The 20,649-nt window shown below is 40.7% G+C and overlaps 3 protein-coding genes across 3 annotated transcripts; 2 read left to right on the forward strand and 1 right to left on the reverse strand.

Annotated features, from left to right (window-relative positions):
* The first annotated feature begins 4,567 nt into the window (after positions 1–4,567).
* LOC115754097 (ovotransferrin-like) lies at positions 4,568–6,901 on the forward strand. The gene is made up of 7 exons (XM_030693026.2): positions 4,568–4,696; positions 4,798–5,152; positions 5,234–5,833; positions 5,954–6,010; positions 6,305–6,454; positions 6,568–6,701; positions 6,816–6,901. Exons 1-7 carry the CDS (start codon positions 4,618–4,620, stop codon positions 6,878–6,880), a joined length of 1,440 nt encoding a protein of 479 aa, XP_030548886.1. The 5' UTR covers positions 4,568–4,617; the 3' UTR covers positions 6,881–6,901.
* A 3,387-nt stretch (positions 6,902–10,288) lies between these two features.
* Positions 10,289–11,591, reverse strand: LOC115754075 (chlorophyll a-b binding protein 6, chloroplastic). The gene is made up of 4 exons (XM_030692995.2): positions 11,279–11,591; positions 11,083–11,185; positions 10,651–10,939; positions 10,289–10,564 (listed from the first exon to the last, which is right to left on the reverse strand). The coding sequence occupies exons 1-4, from the start codon at positions 11,476–11,478 to the stop codon at positions 10,413–10,415; spliced, it is 744 nt and encodes a 247-aa protein (XP_030548855.2). The 5' UTR covers positions 11,479–11,591; the 3' UTR covers positions 10,289–10,412.
* A 3,179-nt stretch (positions 11,592–14,770) lies between these two features.
* On the forward strand, positions 14,771–20,010 carry LOC115754074 (rhomboid-like protein 19). The gene is made up of 8 exons (XM_030692993.2): positions 14,771–14,945; positions 15,092–15,216; positions 17,745–17,805; positions 17,909–18,075; positions 18,451–18,556; positions 18,646–18,848; positions 19,038–19,175; positions 19,664–20,010. Exons 1-8 carry the CDS (start codon positions 14,928–14,930, stop codon positions 19,764–19,766), a joined length of 921 nt encoding a protein of 306 aa, XP_030548853.1. The 5' UTR covers positions 14,771–14,927; the 3' UTR covers positions 19,767–20,010.
* The last annotated feature ends 639 nt before the right edge of the window (positions 20,011–20,649 follow it).

Here is a 20,649-nt window from a genome sequence, read left to right on the forward strand (position 1 = left end):
CCCGCTCAAGTAAAGTTATGTTCATCTATTATGCTACGCCCATTTTACTGTAGTGTCCCGGGTACTATGTAGTGTTTTATAATCCACTTTCTCTCACAGAACTCGATAAAATCTTTACCACAAAACTCCATGCCATTGTCGGTTCTCAAGCATTTGATTAGTTTATTTGGCTACTTCTCAATCAATGCCTTAAACTCCTTGAATCGATCAAATACATCATATTTTTGCTTCAGAAATTATACACATACCTTCATGGAATAGTCATCAATAAAAGTCGGCATATGTCGGGCACATCCTTTCGAAGGAACCGAAGATGGGCCCTAGACATCCGAATGAATATACTCAATTAGTTACTTGATCAAATAAATACTTGTAGTAAACTTAATCTGGCGTCGCTTCCCAAAGATATAATCCTCACGTAAGTCTAACTTACCTATATTTTGACCCTTTAACAATCCCTTATCACTCAACATCACCATACCTACCTCACTCATGTGCCCAAAATGCATATGCCATAACCGAGTCAAGTCAAAATCTAACTTACCTCCTATCGCGGTCTCTCCTAGTAAATGATAGAGAGAACTCACTTTCTTCTTTTTCATCACTATCATGGCACCTCGAGAAATCTTCAATACTCTACTTTTAGCAGTGTACTTACACCCAATATCATTAAGTGTCCCTAGAGAAATAAGGTTCTTCTTGAGCTCCGGTATATGTCTCCATTCTCTCAATGTGCGCACCACACCATCGTGCATATGAATCCAAACTATCCCAATTCTTACAACCTTGCAAGTTGCGTTATTTCCCAACATAACTTTACCATCATCCGTAGTCCGGTAAGTAGTAAACTAATTCTTATGATACTTCACATGATAAGAATAACCCGAATCTAGCACCCATTTGTCTCCTGATGAACCTATAGTCACACACAAGATAGCTACCGCATTACTAGTGCTCTCCTCAACAATGTTCGCTACACTACTTGTAGCCTTCTATTTATCACCTCTTTTTCTTAGCTTAGGACAATCTTTCCCGATGTGCCTCTTCTCGTAACATTCAAAAAACTTCACGCGTCCCTTGGATTTTCTATGGAGTGATTTACACCTGCTTTTAGCTTTGCTGCTAGTGGACCTTCGTTGTTGCTCTCTACCTCGAATCACTAGTCTTCGTGCTACATCCTACGCTAGACTCTCATCTCGCAATTTTCTTTGCCACTCCTTAGAAAATAAGGCGGACTTTATCTCTTCCGAGGTAATCGTAGTATACTCCTATAACAGTGAATCAGTAAAGTGCTCCTATGACTCTAGTAAAGAAGCCAACAACATCATGCCATGCTCGTCATATCAAGTGTCTTACCGACATTCTTTAATTCCATCATGAGTTTATTTAATTCATCTTGGTGGATTTTGATGGACGTACCTTTAGTAAATCTAAACTGAAACATCCTCTTCAACATGTACAAGTGATTGTTCAAACCCTTAGTTACATAGAGCGCTTGAAGTTTTGCCCACAATGCTGCGATATCCTTCTCCTCGCCTACCTCTATTAACACTCCATTCGATAAATTTAACAAGATTAAACTCCTACATTTCCTCATTAACAAATCCTTTTCAACATTTTTCATTGTTTCGGGAAAATTAGCCTTTCCCTCCAATGCTTTTGCCAAACCCTAAGTTGTCAATAAGGCCTCCATCTTAAGGCTCCATAACCCAAAGTTGTTCCTCCTATCAAACTTCTCGATTTCTGTTTTCACTCCATACATAATTGCAACAACAGAATTCCTAGATAATAATCAGATAAGTAAAAGCCCCAAATTACAATCCGGAAATCTGATCCCAAGCTCCGATACCAATTGTTGTAACATAACGCGAAACTAATCAGGATCTTGTAAATTAAGTTAATGTGAAAAAGCCCGGAAAAATAACGAAAATCGATAAATGATATCAAAGATTACGTGGTTCGGTCCGAATATCGGTACCTATATCCACGGGGAGAGCCGGTAAGAACAATCCACTATAATCGAAGCATCAGAGTTACAATCGTTCAATACGCTCTTGTTTCGCACACCCATATTATACCCAAACCCAAAGCATTTACAAATAAAATAATTCAATTAGATATAATAAAAAAAGAAACTTACGATACAAATCTCTTCTATTTCCAAAGCACTTCGTGTAGCATAACAAAGAACTCTTCAATTAAGTTCTCTATACGTTCTTTCTTATGCGGCTTCAATCAAGAGCTTAAGTTCTCTATATGTGACTACTGCAAACTATCAAATAAAAGCAAAACCTAAGCTTTTATTAGCTTTCCTTTTAATTACTCTCTGGGCCCACAAGATAAAATATGAATTGAGAATATATGTGAGCCCTCTCTTCCTGTGTTCCGCCAAAAGAAGTCCATGTATAATGTACCACATATTAGTGTTCATGAAAGTCAACATGGTCAATCTTGGATATTCACAAGATTTTTTTTCCTTAACAAATCGATTTATATCCGTAAACGATTTAAAATCGAGACATAAATTTAACAGAGACCGCGGTGAGCGGCCTGCAACTCTGCAGCTCATCCCTCCACCCTATGGATCTCTCATCCCCATTTCACAGTCTCGCCGTTGTCCTAAAATATGCCCAGACCGACCGCCTAATTGATGCCTCGGTCAAGCAAAACACACTGCGCTTGATGATCTTTCTCCATGAGGAACAAATCATAAGGATCGTCCACACATGATTTTGCTGACTTCATCTAGGCTTTGATTTATTTTTTTTTTCAAGGAAGTTCAAGAATTACAAATTTTTACGTGCATAACTTGTCAGCAATTCGACCTAAATGAGAATGATTTAGCAACGTTTGTTAGATTAATTACCAACTAGTTTTAGGTTACTAATGCCCATTTAAATAAGTAAAATTTGTCAAGTTTTTAAGCGAGTTACCACTTTTTATTTGTTTTGGTTGGCAACCCATTATATTTACTGAAGGCCGGTTTGATAACCCACTTAAATGTTGAAAATTAAAAAACTAAGAACATCTTGTGATTAGGCTTATTTGATAACCTAAAACAAGAATTGACTTAAATTATTCAACTAGCTAAAAAATCCTCTTAGTCTAGTAAGGGAGTGGTCACTTAGTTCTACAAATTGAAAAATGAACGATCATCATTAGAACTCGGTATAGACCGAAATTCCGTTATGGTCCAATTCTAATCGGTAATAGATACCGGGACTTTGCAATATTTGATTGGAGAGGAAGATTAGAATTAGAGATTAATGGAAAAGCAAGGATATATATGGTGAGAGATCAACAAAGTTTAGCTATCAATTCTAAATTAGCGTAAAAAATTATTGTATTTCAGCACTTAAGATTATGGACATTTAAAATTCATTACTTAAATTTTTAGTTTTACCAAACATGTGAACTCTTTGTAGATTTTTTCAACCTAATGTACTTGACTCACCGGCTTTTCTCTCATTAGATAACCGTACATTCTTGCATTACCAAATCTCATTTGAGTTACTCACGGATATTTATTTGATTTTTTTTCTAATTCACAAACTTGTCTTATCGTTTGCAATCTTCTATTTGCATTTCTTAACGTCTTAAATTTATCAAAAAAATATTACCAACCTTAAATTAGACGCAAAGATTGTACAATAAGGCATAGACTTATTATGCGGAATTTAATAGAATTTTAGACCCTTTGATTGAATCAATTTAGTCATAAACCTTTGAGGGCAAGTGCATTGATGTCCTCCAAGCCAAGTCTCGCCCTACTTATTTGATGTGGTAATCCAATCATCTCCAATTGTCCGACATGCAATGGCGACAGCATGGCATGGACCGACATTCAACAAAACTAGATGTTTTTGCTTAGATGAATGGTGTCGTTTGTTGGTCTTGTAACTAAAGCTTGAAATCAACCTCAAATCTCCAAATTCCCACAAATCAATCCCTCTTATTTGAGCCCTAATTCCTATGAGAAACCCCAATTCCAATATTGGCAATTAAAGCAAAGATGAAGATTGAGATTTTGCAGCAAGAATCACAACACGCGGTCGTGTTAGGCTTACACTAAAGTCCAGCATCTTCAGGTTTTTTCGTGCTAAACACGACCAAAAAGGCAAAGAATCTGTCAAAATTATAACTTTGATTGTAGTCCCTTCAAGAGCTGTGTTGTCTTTTTATAATGTACTTCGTTATTTGTGTGAATCTCTTCGCACGTGACGCGTTGAGAAATCACTGAAATAAAAATCGGTGAATTACTATAAAACTCGGGAAATTTTACAAATTGACGAGAAAGACAAATAAAAGTTACTAAAAAAAAAATAGTCAACTCGATAGAATTGCGTCCAACACGAAAGAAGGAAAAAGAAAAGGGAGCAATTGCTTCCAAAGCTAGTTTCCTCACTGCTACCAGTAGAACAATGGCTAGAAAACTAAGAGAAAGTCAACTCAAATTGCAAATCTAGAGGCGGTCCTTTCTTCCCTCTAAAGCTATCGACTTTGGCATCATAAAAGAAACAAGTTCGACACTGAAGAAGAAGGGTTAAGTTCAGATTCTTCTCAAACCTCTCCACTCTCTCCAATGCACTTCTTCACGATCAATCTCTGACCTCCCAGATGCAGATCTCATCTCTCTTCTCGCTCCTCATCTTCTTCTCCTCCTCCTCCTCTTTCGCCTGCGCTTCAGTAATTCACGGTAAATCTCACCACCTTCCAATTCTGAACGCATGCAAAGCTCAAAGCTTCTAAGATTCCTATCTAACTGGTTTTTTCCTTTGGATATCTGTTTCTCTCCAGATTTCGCGCCCACCCCAGAGCCTTCTTCCTCTGCCTCCACATTTCTGCCGCCGGAGCGGGAGCTGTCTCCGGATGCCGGATTCGGATTTGCCTCCACTGATTACTCCCCGCCGGCACCCCCGAGGTCATCCAAGCATCCGTCACATCTGCCTGCCCCGGCGTTGGCACCAGCAGAGCAGAGTGAAGAAGCAGCGGACATTCTGTCTCCAGCACCGGTGGCGCAGGGAGCAAGCGGAAGTGCAGATGAGGACTCCGGCGAGGAGACGGTGAGGTGGTGCACGGTGAGGGGGGAAATGGAGGACTGCCGGTTCCTTTTGAATCTGTTGAGCCAATCTAGTAATTACACGTGGACATGGTAAGTTCAAGAGTAGAGAAAAATACTCAGCTTCGTAAGTTCTAATTAAGTAATCCCACTGCAATTTTTCCCTCCTGGTAGTGTCATTAGAGACAGCAGCGATGAATGCGTCGACTCCATCAGAAAAGGCGAAGCAGACATCATAAACTTGGAAGCAGGCGCGGCATTCACTGCATTCCTCAACTCTTCCATGAAAGCCATCGCGAATGAAATCTACTGCAACCGCGCTGAGTCCTACGCCGCTGTTGCCGTCGTCCACCGGAAGTCCTGCGAGTCCAAACGGAGCCTTAGCCTAATGGACTTCAAGGGCCACAGGTCCTGCCACGGAGGACGCTCCTCCGCCTCCGGGTGGACCTACCCCGTTGATCACATCAGGAAGTTGTTCGGTTCCAAAAAGATGAACGACGTTGACATCGCGGCAAATTTCTTCTCCAAGGTCTGCGCTCCATCCGATTCTGGCCTCGGAGGAGGACAAGGGATTTGCAGCGGATGTCATGACGAGAACAAGAACGGCACTAGTTGCCGCCGGGACAGCTTGTACTACGGTGACACGGGCGCATTTAGGTGCCTCATGGGAGGTTTGGGTGATGTTGCGTTTGTGAGAGGAGACACTGCTCTGCTCTATTCCAGGGAAGGGCCTTATAATCAGTCATGGTCTAAAAGATCAGTAAGAGACTTCATGTATGTATTCGGACTCTCGTACATAGCTTGAGCTAAGCTGGCATTACTTGAATCTCGTAGTCGACTGTTCGAGATTTGATCAGGTCATCGGCGTAATCTGTTGTTTCCATGTAAATGCAGGTACTTGTGTCCCCAGGGGGGCTGCAGAGAAATAAATGGGTACCCCGGCGCATGCTCGTAAGTCCCAAGTCTTGTTAATTTTCCCATAGAAAGTTCGTTTGAGATCAAAGAGCATAAGCCTATTGCCCTGCATTAATCACTTCAAAAGCTGTTTAAAGACGCGCGAGAACAGTAAAACCGCGGTCTGTGTAAAGCAAAGCAGGTGGGAATTTGATGTTCGCTCGCAGATAAACTGGGGGAGAAGAAGAAGTTAATAATCTTGACAGTCTGGTCTCGGTCTATTCAGCAAACCGAGTTGCTGTTTTCTCCCCCTTGTGCTTCCTGACCAAAAGTCATCGTGGTCATTGACAGATTCGGAACGGTTCCGGCGAATATGATCATGGCTAGTAATTCGATCCCGAACCACAAGAGACTGAACATCCTGGAGAGATTGGCGAATTCGTCCTGGATAGAAGCTGCCTACGCAGAGAGAATTAGCTCCATCCATATGGTCAGTCCGAGGTGGGAACAATTTCTTGCGCAAATTCATAGCAAATCAAAGTTCACTTTTTTCCGGCAATTCTGTCAATCCAAACACAAAGTACATTTTTGTTCTTCTTCTTCTTCTTCTGCAGCACTCAGGAGTTCACATTGATGAAGACACTCACAAGGTCATATCTGGGGCAATCAGCTTCCATTTCTCAGAGCATACAACATCTGAAGACCCAGAAAGCTGAGGGCTCTGCCTCCAGTGCAAACTCATTCCCAGGTCAGACCCTATTTTTCATGAAATAAACGGGAAAAAAAAAAACCCTTTGTTTTCCATTGGAAAAAGGAAGTTTTCAACTGAATCGTCTGTTGATGTTTGCAAATTTCTTGACAGATCAATATTCCATGTTGTGGGTGCTTCTGTCGGCGGCACTAGCCTGCTGCTTCTGCAATCAGTGATGGAGAAATCAGGCATTGGGTGCGTTTGTTTCACGAAGAACTCAAGATCCGGAGAACATTTTCCGGAAAAGAAAAAGAGATTGGCCGTATAGCTTAAAAAAAGAACGAATAAATGAAGAATATTTTCATCACCCATGAAAATATTCAGGAGTAAAATGCTGTCGACCGTGAAAATATTTTCTGCTGCCTAATTTTTCCGAGCGATAGAATCATTCATTTTTCGGAAAATGTTCTCCAAATTTTCAATTTTCCGTGAAACAAAAATGCCCTTAGGCATTTAGTGGTTTAATACTGATGTTCATAGTTATGAATGGAACAGATGGACCTCTTCCAAGCGAAAAAGGAAGCAATCTTGGCTCTTCTTGAGATGTGTCTCAGTTGGCAAGTGCTTCATAAGTGAATGTATAATTGGAAATTGATAAATTGGATTCTTCATTATTTCCCAAGATCGATACATTTCCTTTCTTTGTGAAATCACATTCTGGATATGAAGCATTAATTCTGGAAAGAGAATGTTTTAGATCCGCTTACCATCTTTGCCATGAAAGAAACCAATGTTCGCTAGGCCTATAAATTGAAGCAGCGACAACCCCAACAATGCCTCTGCAACAATTCCCTGGTGGATCCTTGCAAAACTCGTAGTTGAGTTGCTGTTTATTCCTCTTTCGATCCGCCAAGATGGAGGCGAAGTCGATGGTGAAGTGCGTGGCCGTGGCCGTGGCGTTGGCGGTGTGGATGCTCGCCGCCTCGGTGGTGGACTCTGCGATGCCCGAGATAGTCGCAAGCCACGTCCAGGTCGTCATCGAGTGCAGCCAACCGGATTGCACCAACAAGTGCACGGAGGCGTACGGGGCCAAGCTCATCCGGGCTTTCTGCCAGGTCTTGCCGGTTGGGAAGCTTTGTGTCTGCCTCCACAATCCTTGAGACTCGATGCAGAACAGAAAGGGAAGAAGAGACAAAAGAGACAACGAGTTCTATACTTCTGTTTTGGTTCAAGATTCGTTCACTTGCTCAAACGTTTCGATAAAATTTAGAATTTCCCTTTTTTTCTTCCTTTGAGTGTTCGTTTCTTTTTCCGAATGTTCGGTTTGATTTTGAATTGAGATATTGTTTTTTTGGTGATTGATATTGAAGGGAACGGATCCCAATACATATACGTATATATACGTAGCGGATTACACTAAATTATATGCCCTAGAATCATCTTTAATCACATAGAACGAACATACCTTGATAATCATAGATTAAGAGCTCCAATCGCACATGAGAAAACGATCCTCCGATTGATCGTTCTTCGAGAGAGTTTTTCCCAAAAGAGTTTTTTTATAATGTTTTTCTGACGATTGAATTAGAACGTCGTACATTTTGAAGAGAGAATATGCAATATACTCTTCATTACAATTGGTAATCAAATCACCAATTATTGCAATCAATTAAGGTCTGCCTTTTTGATCTCCCTCTATATGGTAACTAACATCATATATTAAAAGCAATTTCGGATTTGCGCTTTATAGGCGCAATTAATTCCAAAAGAAATTCTGTGCGAAATTGTACCAACTTCTTAATACTTATGTATCGTTACATGGCCGAGCTCTAAATCAAATCCTAAACATTTAGAAAGTGCAGATCAAATTCTAAATCTTCGCTAGAAAGTGCATGTACGAGCTCTAAATCAAATCCTAAATATTTAGAAAGTGCAGATCGAATTCTTAATGTTCGCTAGGAGGCGCACGTACGTACGTCGGGAAATTCAAGTTGAGGTTAACATAGGCTTTTCGAGCTTTGTGCGGGTACTTTTTTGTGTTATTTTCATCAAAAAGACTGAGGTGCATTTTTTTGAAAAAGTTTTAAGATTCGGGTAAGTCTTTAGAACTTTTTATTTTTCTTTTTGTCGGGGGGTAAGTCTTTAGTTATGAAGTACGAAAAGGGTACAGTGAATATGTACATTATGATGTGGAATAAGTTGTAAATAATTTCCTAAACTGCATTAGATTGTCAAAGCTAACAACAAAGTTCTGGATCGCAACTTGGTCGAAGATTGAACACTCACATTTTGTACACTTCTTGATCATCATTATTTAGGCCCTGTTTGTTTCGTGAAAAATAGATGAATTCGAAAAGTATTTTCTTAAAAGTAATAGTTTATGTTCACAATGATTCAATATTTATTTCAAGTAATACAAGCGATTTTCTCATTAAGATAGGGAAGAGTTCCTTCAAGGATTCAATCTTTTTGTAGTTTACTGTATGTACCCTCACATTCCATGAGGGGTTAAGCGGAACAAAGTTCAGAGCCTTGGCACTTCAAACAATTAGGGCCTGTTTGGTAACGTTTTTATTCCAAAAAAGTGATTTTGATTAAAATGAATTTTTTGATTATATTGTCTAGATAAGTTTTAGAGAATCATAATCTATTTGGTAGCTATATAAAATTTCTGTTTGCGGAATAGAAATGCATTCGAGAATCGCATAAAATTTCTATTATGGAAAATAATTTTTCTTCCCAATTTTTCATTTAAATCAAATAACTACATAATCACATTTGATAACTTTCCTCAGGCCCCCAAAGTTGGGATTCTCTTGGACCAAGACAATTTTTTTTGCCAAAATAGGGATGCTTCAGATTTGTTTCTTGGAATGATAATACACTAAACCTTTTATTTTGCCATGCTTCTCTTGAGATTGTACATATGCTAAGTATGAAAGATGTGGCTATAATTATCTTTTATTGCTCGGAATGAATAAATTCCATTTTCCCTTATACAACATGATACTCCGGCAACAAATCAGATAGGGTTTAGGAAAAATCGGAAGGCAAAATCACCAAAAATAGAATTGGCTAGCTGAATGGACCAATTTCCTACTTTTTGAAGTTTTTTGGGAATTTTCGAAATTTTTCTGAACAATTTGCCCACGAGGGGCAAAATCATCATTTGGGAAAAATCGGAAGCCAAAATCGTCAAAAATAGGATTGGCCAATTGAAATGACCCATGTCCTAAATTTTGAAAAAAAAAATTTTGAAATTTTTCTGATTTTACCAATTTTTTAAAAAAAATTATGAATTTTTCATTTTTTGGACTTTTTTAATCAGTTTCTGATTTTTTATTTTTTTATTAATTTCTGAAATTTTTATTAAAAAAAATTGTCCAGGCCAAGTCGGGTTGACCTGGCCCAAGCCTCGCGATGCTGACAAAAGTGAGAGAAGACTATCGTTACCTTTTTTATTTTCAAAAGTGTTCTTTATCTTGAGAACCAATTTTCTTTTTTTGTTTTTATTTTTGGTCCAAAATTATTTCCAGGAGCATAATCAAAATCAGAATCATTTATGTTACCAAACATATTTCTGATTTTTTTTTTTTCAGATAATAGAATCAGAGGAACAAAAATATTACCAAACAGCCTCTTCATATGATTCATAAGAGACTCGAAGCATAAGATCACGGTTTCGTTACAGGTGATTACTACGAAGGGATTTTACAGGATGGTGTCCAACTAATATAAAACTCTTCTTCTATCTTTCTTGATGTTGTTTCAAGGCGAAATCGATCTGGGAATGAGGATGTCCCCGATGGTGTTGTGCCACGGATCCGCAAGGTGCGTCGCCAAGTTCTCCAGCGGCCCGGTGCCGGGGTAAGCCGATTGCTGGACGCAGAATCCGACGAACGCCACCAACGCCAGACGACCTTTTTTCCATCAGACACAGACACAAGTTAGGCAAAACTTTTCTACTTTGATTGGAGAAACGTCATGAGTTAAATGCTAGTATTACCGTTCTTGATCTCCTTCACTTTGAGCTCCTCGAACTTGACGGGGTCCTTGGAGTAGCCGAGGGGGTCAAAGGCGCCGCCGGGGTACTTCTTCTTCTCCGGGTCCTTCTCCATGCTGCGTTGGTGCTCGACAAAGGCGATGGAGAGGAACTCGATGGCGAGGATGGTGGGCAAAGTTCCCCACGGGACCGGGTTTCCCAAGTAGGTGGCCTGGCCGCCGGGCTTGGCCGCCCACTCCTGCGCTTGCACCCAGTTTCCTAACCCCAACGCTTCCGGCACCAACATCCCGGGCTGCGATGATCCCGTCGATGCGAAAGAGCAATTAGCCAATCAAATTGTAAACTTTGAGAAATCTTAAGAGAAGATTAATACCATGATATTGATACCAAGTCCATGTATCAACTACTAGAGAGAGCAATTCAGAGTCTACTTACAACAGCAAGCATAGCCCATCTGCAGTGAATGAGTTCAGACTCCTTGAACCTCTCCAGGTTCTCCGGAACTTCCCCGAGCCGGAGCGGGTCGAACCCGAAGTCACTGCATCCACCCAAAACATCGGTTAAAGATAGGGCGTAATTACACATACTCTTTCAAGGGGTCCCTTGCTATTAGCATCCAGATTTTGATTACCCGGGTGCCGAGCCGTCGAGGTAGGGCGGCCGGGGAGAGCCGGGCATCCAGTCAGCCGACATGGAGAAGCGGGACGTGGCATTCGCGGCAGCGGCGCTCGGGAGCGGGACTGCAGCGGCGAACTTCGACTTGGAAGCTGAGAGCACGGATGGGAAGGAGGTGGTGGAGATGCCACAGCTCATCAACGAGTTGGCGGCCATTCTCGGAGGACGGAGATGAGCGAGAAGTCTTCTGGGAATGTGGCGAGAGCGCGCGAGAGAGAGAGAGAGAGTGAGAGAATGAATGAATGAATGAATGAAGCAGAAGAGAGGAGTTTGTGCTAGTTGTAGCAGACAGAGCGTGGAAGGAGGAGATATTAGCGAATCTGAATTTAGGTTTCCATTGGCTCGTTATCCACGGAGATGCAATGGGATTGCGCCACGTGTCTTTGGTCGATCCAGTTTGATGTCTACGTGGGATTTTCTGCTGGATCTATGTATGGCTTTTCTGTGGTGGAGATTTAAGCTGCATTAATACTTGGGGAAAATGAAAAAAAAAAAAAGCAAAAAGTTTTGTTGGGTGATTTCCATTGATATAGAGATTTTAAAATTTTCAATTTCAGCTAAAGGCATGTAATGTAACACTTTCCAACTCCGAATTCTGCTCTTAAGATATCTAACACTAAATATTGCCCTCTTTAATCTAAATCCTAGAGGCATCTAAGATAAAGTAGCACCCGGACACCAAAAAAAAAAATTACTGATAACCTTCCTGCTTCTTTACAACTTGCACAAAATCCCAGTGAGTAGGGCCGGGAATACGTCCGTATCGTGAGGCTTGAGGCGGGGATGGAGATGGATTTCCCGCCGTGCTCGGGGCGCAAGGTGGAGATGGGGACTGCTCAATCCGGTCCGCCGTGTGCATTTTGTTTCACTGTATTATTAATTCTTATCCTTATGATGTTCTGGATTCTGAATATGGAGATTTTGGGATACTATTTTGCGGCTCTCATAATCAACTTTCAAATCGTTCAACAGGGGCAACGGTTACTTAGTCTCCTTGAGAAAAGTTCATCGGTGAAGATTATACGACTTCAAACACATTCCATACCATATACTCAAATGGCAAAGAGTTAGGCGGTCATGGCCTTCTCGGACCTCCTGAAAGCGAAAAAGAAGGGAAAAAAAGAAGAAGAAATTTGGTAATTATTCAATCCAGCTCCACTTGTGATTGTTAGTTTGCAAAGTGGACATAGGCTTCGTGAATAAGCCGGATCACCATAAATTGTTGTGTTCTCCTGTCTCTCTTGCTTTTGTTCACGTTATTTGAAATATTTGTTGGATCATATCTTCATACATCGTTTGTCAATTTCCGCGAAATCGTGAAAAGTTTTCGAAACCAACCTATTCACTCTCCTTTTAGGTTGCATCGTTAGCCCCGACGGGAACGTATCACCCCTCCACCTAATAGCGTTTGCTAATTTCTCGCAGAAAGCTCTCGCGGTTCATTCTATGGCTGTCCCATTCTAGATTGAAGCCTACTTTGCAATGTGCATGCTTGTTGGGAACGTGATAGCGTTCATCCGGGAGAGAATATCAACCACCCCCACCTATCCCATGTACTTTAGGCCTTCCCCGAGTAGCTGAGTGACAAATCTCGTGCACCTTCATTGTAATTATCCTCCCATCAGATCACAATCACATTTTTTCTCGTTTTCACGAATTACTCGTCAAGCTACGTAGAAGGGCCGGCGTCTACGCTGGCGATTTTCTAGCCAAAATTGTCCAATCGTTTAGAAAACATCAAGATTGAATTGATACAATTTAAAAGTTTATGATTGAATCGATCGTAGTACAACAAGTTTTATTAGTCCTCGGACAAATTTTTTTTTTCCCCGCATGCATACATACACACAGGTCCGTCAGTTTTCCTTTCGGGTTTCCCCGAAACAAATGAATTGCGTGAGCAACGGATGCCGGTTTAAAAACGAGGAACATCCATCCACCCATCCCACATGTTATTCTCGTGTCTGATTCGTTTCGTCCCATCTTTTTCCTGCCCGCTCCGGAGTTTTTGTGGGGCTGACTGAACAAGACGTGCACATCACGTCATGGCGCTCAATGTCCGCATTCCCCATCACAAGCAAAACTCACTCCGACTATTATTTAACGTGTGACGTGTGCATGAATAAACCTTAATGATTAATGCTCGTCACCTTTATTAGTAACAAACCAAATCAAATTTTTCGACCCCAAAAAAAGAAGAAGAAGAAGAGCACGTGACAGTCGAGAGTCGAGATCGGCACTCGAAACTATAATAAGCTTTTACGCTGTCCGAACGAGTTTACAACCGGTGGGATGAAAAATTGTCGATATGACTGTAGTTGGAAGAGAATTGTTAGCTGCGAGTTACTCTTAATGTCTCTCCTATTAGTCAGTGAGCTAAAATTGTGGTTTGAGGATCTAAAATGCCATCCTATGTTTTTTTTTTTTTTCCATGGAACGAGTCCTTTATACGGATTAGAGTTGAAAATGAGGAAGTCATTATTATGCATAGTAAATTCAATCTTAGAAAAACAAGAAGAAAAGATTCAATCTTAATTGACTGTCAGTAAAATTGGACATACTTGCAAATGTAGAACTCGTGAATCGAATCGTCGGTCTACGTAGACGAATAATCCGTTTATCACGGACACAAAAGTTCTTAATTATTAATGTGTTATCGGTCTCGTGTTACATCTAACCGGTGCGCTGAAAACGAAAACGTTTATCCAGTAAGCATGGTTAATAAATTCTCAAAACACTAGTTGGTAAACCCACGATGAGAAAAAAATTTGTACGAAATTACATAAAACCCCTCGGACTTTAGGATAGTAACTCGTGTTAGAATTTTTATAATGTGGTCCACATTTCAAACATGATATATATATGCACTTAATTAGTTATAAAATGGGCTGGTTAGTGTGAATCGAGTTAGATCCGATTCGTGATGAAAATGCCCGTGCCGAAAACTCTACAAGAGACACAAGTCCCCCCCCCTCCCTCTAGCCATGTTGTTGCAGCAATGAGAACGTACTGTTTCGTTCTCTTGATGGCTGTCTCATCGACCAGCGATTAATTTGGAGGGAATAGATTTACGAAGGCTTGTTCCGAACCGTCGATGTTTCGCGTCAATTCCGAATGATTCCAAACCAGGTGTGCGGGTTTGTGAATCCCCTTTCCTCTATAACGTATTGCGCTTCTCATTTCGGTTATGGCGATCTCGAGCGTGCCGCATTTTCGTGGCCGTACAACTCACGGTTATTATTTCTCTTTGGGATTATTAAATCAAAGAAAAATTTCATAAAAAGGGGCCTAAGTGTGATTATTTTTTTAAAAATAAAAGCATGAAATGATTTTTTTTTTCTAAATAAGGGCTGCCCTCTTTATTTAAAAAAACGTCCTGACTTGGGTTATTTTCGTCTTTTTATTTTTATTTCCATTTCCGTTCTTTCCTAATTCCCCGTGCGCCTCCTCCTCTTCTCCGATCTAGGGGCGTTTACGAGAGAGGCAGAAAGTCTCTGCAATTCGATTTCACTCAACCCCCAGCCCCAAGCAAACGACGGACAAGACTCGGATCAGTTCTCCGCCGCCCGCGACGACCGATCGGCTCGATCCAATCTCGAACCGCCATGACTTCTCTCTCCGGAGTACGCTTCACATTTCCCCCCCGAAACTCCGCGAATTCACGCCCATGGCGCGGCGAAGCCGCCGTTTCCCGCGTCGTCTGCTTTTTCTCCTTGGGGTTTTGGCGGTTTATTCGTAACGATGCGAGTTCTATGTGAACGTGTTGCAGGGAACGAGCTCGCTCGCTGGGTTCACGAAGCTCTGCAAGGGCATAGCGGTGGTGCTCGTGGGCGGCCACATTGTGGTGCAGATCCTCCCGGCGGCTGTCAATTATCTCGCTCTGATTCCCGCGAGGTATCGTTAGTCCGGTTTGCTTGTTGTGCTTGGATGCTTCGTTTGTTAGGATTAGTGGTCCGAGTTGCTCGATGTCTGGGAGTGGAAGTCCGAGAGGTGGATTTTTGTGGTCCAGTGCATGAATTGTTGCTGCAAATGGCAGATTTTTGTTTGTGATTGCTTGTTCCGTGTTCGCTTGATTTTTGAATGAGTGGCTTGAATGGAAGGTCATAGTAGGATGCTTGAGGACAGATATTTGCACTAGTTGATCTGGGTTCCCAAGCAAGTACAATTGAGCTTCTGTGACCTGAAGTCTCTAGCTGATTCTAAAGTGGGACTCAAAGCTACTGATTTTCCCTTCTGCAAGGAGTCTAGAGTGTGGAGGGGTTTCAGGTGGCTAGGGATATAAGGGAGCAGTTTTCTTGCTTTAATACTAAGATTTGATGTTCAAGATCAGAGGCATGTGTTTACTTCAAAGTCCTGAGTTGGCTTCATATTCCTTAAGTATCATGGACTCCTTACGGATTGAAAACCTACCGCATTCAACAGATAGTTCTATATCTCGACTTGAAAATTAAAGAGTAGTTAAATTCCTATTTGATGAGAGGCAACCACGTGCTTACTATACTGTACTTCAAGAAAACATTTAATCATCTTTAGTTGGCCAATAAGAGCTTAAAAACAGTCAACTATATACTTGAGTAAAAATAACCTTGTATCAAGATAGAGATAAAAAAAGATCTGGAGGATAGGGGAGGTGCTCCCTTTTGCCATATACTCCTCCTAAACCTCTAAACAAGCTTTAAGTATTTGTCGACATAATTTTCCCACCTGTGGAATTATTTCTGAACAAGTACTTTTGAAACATAAAAAGTGAATATGATGGCATGTCTCCTTCAAGAGTTTGCTATGCAGCTGCTCAACCTACCTATAGCTTTAATACTGCCGCAATGTAACTAGTTTCAGTTTTACCCTACTTAGGTCCTTTGGTTGAGTTTACATACATGCAGCTCTATGTTTCTTGAACTGATGTGAACTCCTCAGGGCAATGGCCGATTGGCAAGTTATAGGCCCTGTACTCACTTGCTGCTTAAGTTTGAGTTTGCTGCCACTGAGCATGTTGCATATGACTTGCAAGTATTTTATGTTGTTGCATATTTTGGCCCCCGGAATGGATAAAATGTCATTAACTAGACCTAAGTTGGGATTCCGATATAGAGAGTATGCAGCTATGTATGAGTGTACATGTGATCATATTTTGGCAACATACAGATTTCCTGAAAAACCTAACGCGATTGTCCCGGAAGTTCTTCATTGGAGCTTCTAGAGTTCACATGAAAATATGACTAGAGAAGATGGGGGAATAAGGGCCTGTCTCGATGGACTTTTACTTTTATTATTTTGGTTAATCTAAATCTTGTTCTCACACATTGACTTTTTTTATTAAATTTGAAACTTCTTGAGCTTTCTGTGCGCTCAACTGTTGACACGGAGATTCACATCTAATCTTTTCGTTAATCCTGAAATTTGAAATATATTTTAAATTTTTGTAGGAAAGCAAAAAAGCACTTTTTTCTTTTCTTTAAATGCAAACAAACATGGTTTAAGCTCTTTTTTGCTTGATGTGCACGGACATTGTATGATGAGATCTTGAGCTATAATTGGGGCCAACAGGATTTGCTGAGAGAACGTTAAGTTCAGAAAGTGATGCCAAATGATCTACTAATTAAGAGCTGTAGTTATGATTTGAATGACTAGAGAATAATTAAACAGTTGTCGCGTGACTTTTGCAGTAATACTATCTACCTTATTGCCAGTCGACTTTAAGGTTCAAGTCCTCCTTCGTAGCAGAAAAATCATCTAAATCCTTGCTCCTTTACAATAAGATCTTTTCCTTGTTTCTTATAGAAGATGGAGTTTCAATGGACTCACTTTCCCTCGTAATTTGTCACAGTGGGGGAGGATTTGTGCACTCATATCTAATTGGTTCTAATTATTGTCGTGTGATATTTACAATTATGGCAGATGACCGACACATATATCAGCAGCATATGTTTTGAAATGTCTTCTATGTTAAGAGTTTCCAGCATGTAGATATGGCCAAATGGAACCGTGGGCCCAGAACCGGCCTGGAACCGGCCCGTTGACCGGGCCCACGGTTCCAACCAGGAACCGCCGGTTTCTAAATTTTCGGAACCGGCCCGGAACCGGCAGTTCCGGGCCGGTTCCATCCGGTTTTTAAAAAAAAAAAAGAAAGGAGGAGGCTTGGGGGAAAAGAGCCATTGGGCCTAGAAACCGGAACCGGAACCGCCGGATCCTGAACCGGAACCGGTGGTTCCACGGAACCGGCCACCTCTACCAGCATGAGATCTAAACAGTGCCGCAAATGAAAATGCCGTACCATGGATTAGTTTTAACTTTTATTATTGACTATGTTGGCCTCCTACGGTTCTTGGTGTAGGCCTAATGTATTATTGTTATCATCTGATTATTGGTACATGTTCTGGTATCGGTTCTGAGTCTCTCTTGTGATTTGTTCTTCTTTGTAGGACAATTCCTTTTGCTTGGAATCTGATAACAGCTGGTTATATTGAGCAAACAATATATGGGGTATAGACTGCACCAGTTGTTCTTTTTAGCTTCTCTAGTGGGATGCTTCTTTTCTTTTTATCTTTCTCATTTCGTGATTCTGGTAAGCTTATCTGTGCTTCAGGTTGTTATCAGCACCATTGGTCTACTATTCATGGGAAAGATTCTTGAGCCCATATGGGGTGCTAGAGAATTCGTGAAGTTCATCTTCATTGTCAACTTTTTAACTTCTCTCTGTGTTTTTGTCACTGCCATTGCCTTGTATTACATAAGAATGGAGGAAAATTATCTGTAAGTACAATATTACCTATATTAAATGAGTGCAAATTCATTCTGGCTGATGTTTTGAGAGGTTTTTCAACTTTCTGTGGGTCCACATGTTTTTCCCTTCTATGTTGTTTTCATTTACTTGCTGGTAGAAGTAAACATGTTAGTGTCAAAGAGACCTCATAAATGCCAATTGTGCATCTGGAATTTAATGGTGGATTGGATATCTTAAGCATATGTTTATTGTTACCGCTGCTTTATTTGAATTAGCTCAATGCATGTATTAATTCTGCTGTATATCGACTTCTGGGATTTTAATTCTTGTATTATTTGCTCCTTGGGAATTTTACCGTCTTATTATTAACCTTATTATTTGCTTTTATCGTAATACTTGTCTAGGTATATGCCACTATCTGGTTTCTATGGGGTGCTTTCAGGGTTCCTCGTTGGCATTAAGCAAATTTTACCTGACCATGAGTTGCCTTTATTGAGGATTAAAGCAAAGGTATTTTGTAAAGGCATCAACCTTTGTTTCAGCTATCTCTGGGGTAGATTTTCTCACTAATGCACTGGTTGTCTTACTGGCCCATGCAGTGGTTGCCATCTATCATTTTGCTACTGTCTGTCGCCGTAAGCTTCTTCATACCAGAGCCTGCAGCTTATCTGCCAATGTTAGTATTTGGCACATACACAAGCTGGATTTACCTAAGGTTCTTGCAAAGGAGGCCTGAAACTAAGTTCATGGGTGATCCAAGTGATGATTTTTCCTTTTCTTCCTTTTTCCCGGAACTATTAAGGTAATTTCATGATTGTTTCTTTCTTTATGTCTGACCGATAAGATTGATGCCTTATATGTTTGTTTAGGCATGTAACTGTGCTACTTTTTCTAGGGTTCTTATCATACACTTTAGTAGTGCTTCTTCAATCATCTCCTCCCCAAATTGACATCTCACACCGAGTGTTTCTCTTCTCTGTTTGACCTGCAGGCCCATAATTGATCCTTTTGCAGCAATATTTGCTAGGTTGTTTTGTGGAAAACGTCAAACTTCATCTGCGGCCCAGGACTATGAGCTGGGTGACAACCCATTGCCTGGTTCTGATCCGATCGAAGCATCTAGGAGGAGGTATTATTTTCGTTTGAATTATCACTTGTCAGTTCGCAAATCGGATTTTCCATATAGAAACAGTGATACAAGTTATGTACCTTTCACTGATGCTCACAAGTTAAATTAGAGAAGGGAAACCGGAAACAAGAGAAATGGTTCCAAGAGAAAGAACAGAATCAATAGCCCAATCCTTCTCATCTAAATTTTCCATCATGAAATAGCAAGGGATTTGATCCTGATTTGGTTTTGACAAAAATTGAAGTCCTCGTGAAGGTAATGCCAGTCTACAAATTCTGGGGCTTTCAAGTACAAAGGGAAATCTGAAGGCACTAGTGCAATGTAAAATTCCATGAAAATTCATGAACAGACAAATTTACAGCTTCTTTTGTCAATAATGATACACAATGGGAGCACTAGTGCGGCAATAAAAATTGTGGTCTGGGGATCGTTATAGTTGTAAGCAGTGATGCAGGTTATGGATAATTTGCAATGGACTTCTATTTCAGAGAACGAGGTGCCCGGGCTTTAGAAGAAAGACTTGCAGCTGAGAGATTAGCAGCTGCACAGACTGCACAAGAATCTGGGAAAGATGCCACGGAGAGTGTTTGATGGCGAGGGACGACTTCCAGTTTGGAACAAGTACAGCAGAAAGTATGTATCATGATGAAGTCCGAAAGTATGCATTTCTGGATGCGGCTCTTGTGTGCCTATTTTTGTGGATTATGTTACAGTGCAGGAATTTCGTCCTCTTTGATGCATTTCCTTTGCACTATTTTGCTTTTGCTGTTGCCAAATATACGTCAGATGACTATAGAAAGAAAATTGTTCGCGAGTCCTGAGAACAGTTACTTTCCATCGCTTCTTAGCATTAATTTGTTTTGGTTGACAACATTGCATTCTTTCTGCAATCGATTCTCGTGACAATTTGGTACATGTCATTCCAGTTCAAAACAAATTCAATCCATTGACAAATGACTTAACCGGTTTGGAAGTGTCAATGAAAGGGAACTCTATTGTAGTGAATAGTATTTGCTACTTTGGGAATAGGTGGAGATGAGATTATCCATCTGGTTATCTCTAAAAGACTTTGTGAAGACATACAATAATCTGTTGGCGAAAGTAGTGAAGATCCAAACTACCCAATGTGGAAATGATTCTGAATTGTAAATGTAACGACTAACTTGCAGATTTATACAACGGAACATGAATGCAGCTAGACCTCCGGTAGAGAATTGGGATGGGGACAAAGCATGCAGTCTAATAGACAAGTTCACAAGAATGTCTGAAAATGCGAAATTGACGTCCTCTCTGGTACTCGTGCAAATTTCTTGCTTCCTTCTGATGCGTTCTGTCGCTAGAACAACAGGTTATCTTTTAAGAATAGTTGCAAAATATATACCCTCTGCCCAAGTTTCTGTTTTTTTTTTTTGGTCGAAAAATGCTGCCACGATCCCCCTATGCCCAAGTGAAGATGGTGATTATACTGAGAAGG

Source organism: Rhodamnia argentea, chromosome 8, assembly GCF_020921035.1.
Source record: "Rhodamnia argentea isolate NSW1041297 chromosome 8, ASM2092103v1, whole genome shotgun sequence".
NCBI lineage: Eukaryota > Viridiplantae > Streptophyta > Magnoliopsida > Myrtales > Myrtaceae > Rhodamnia > Rhodamnia argentea.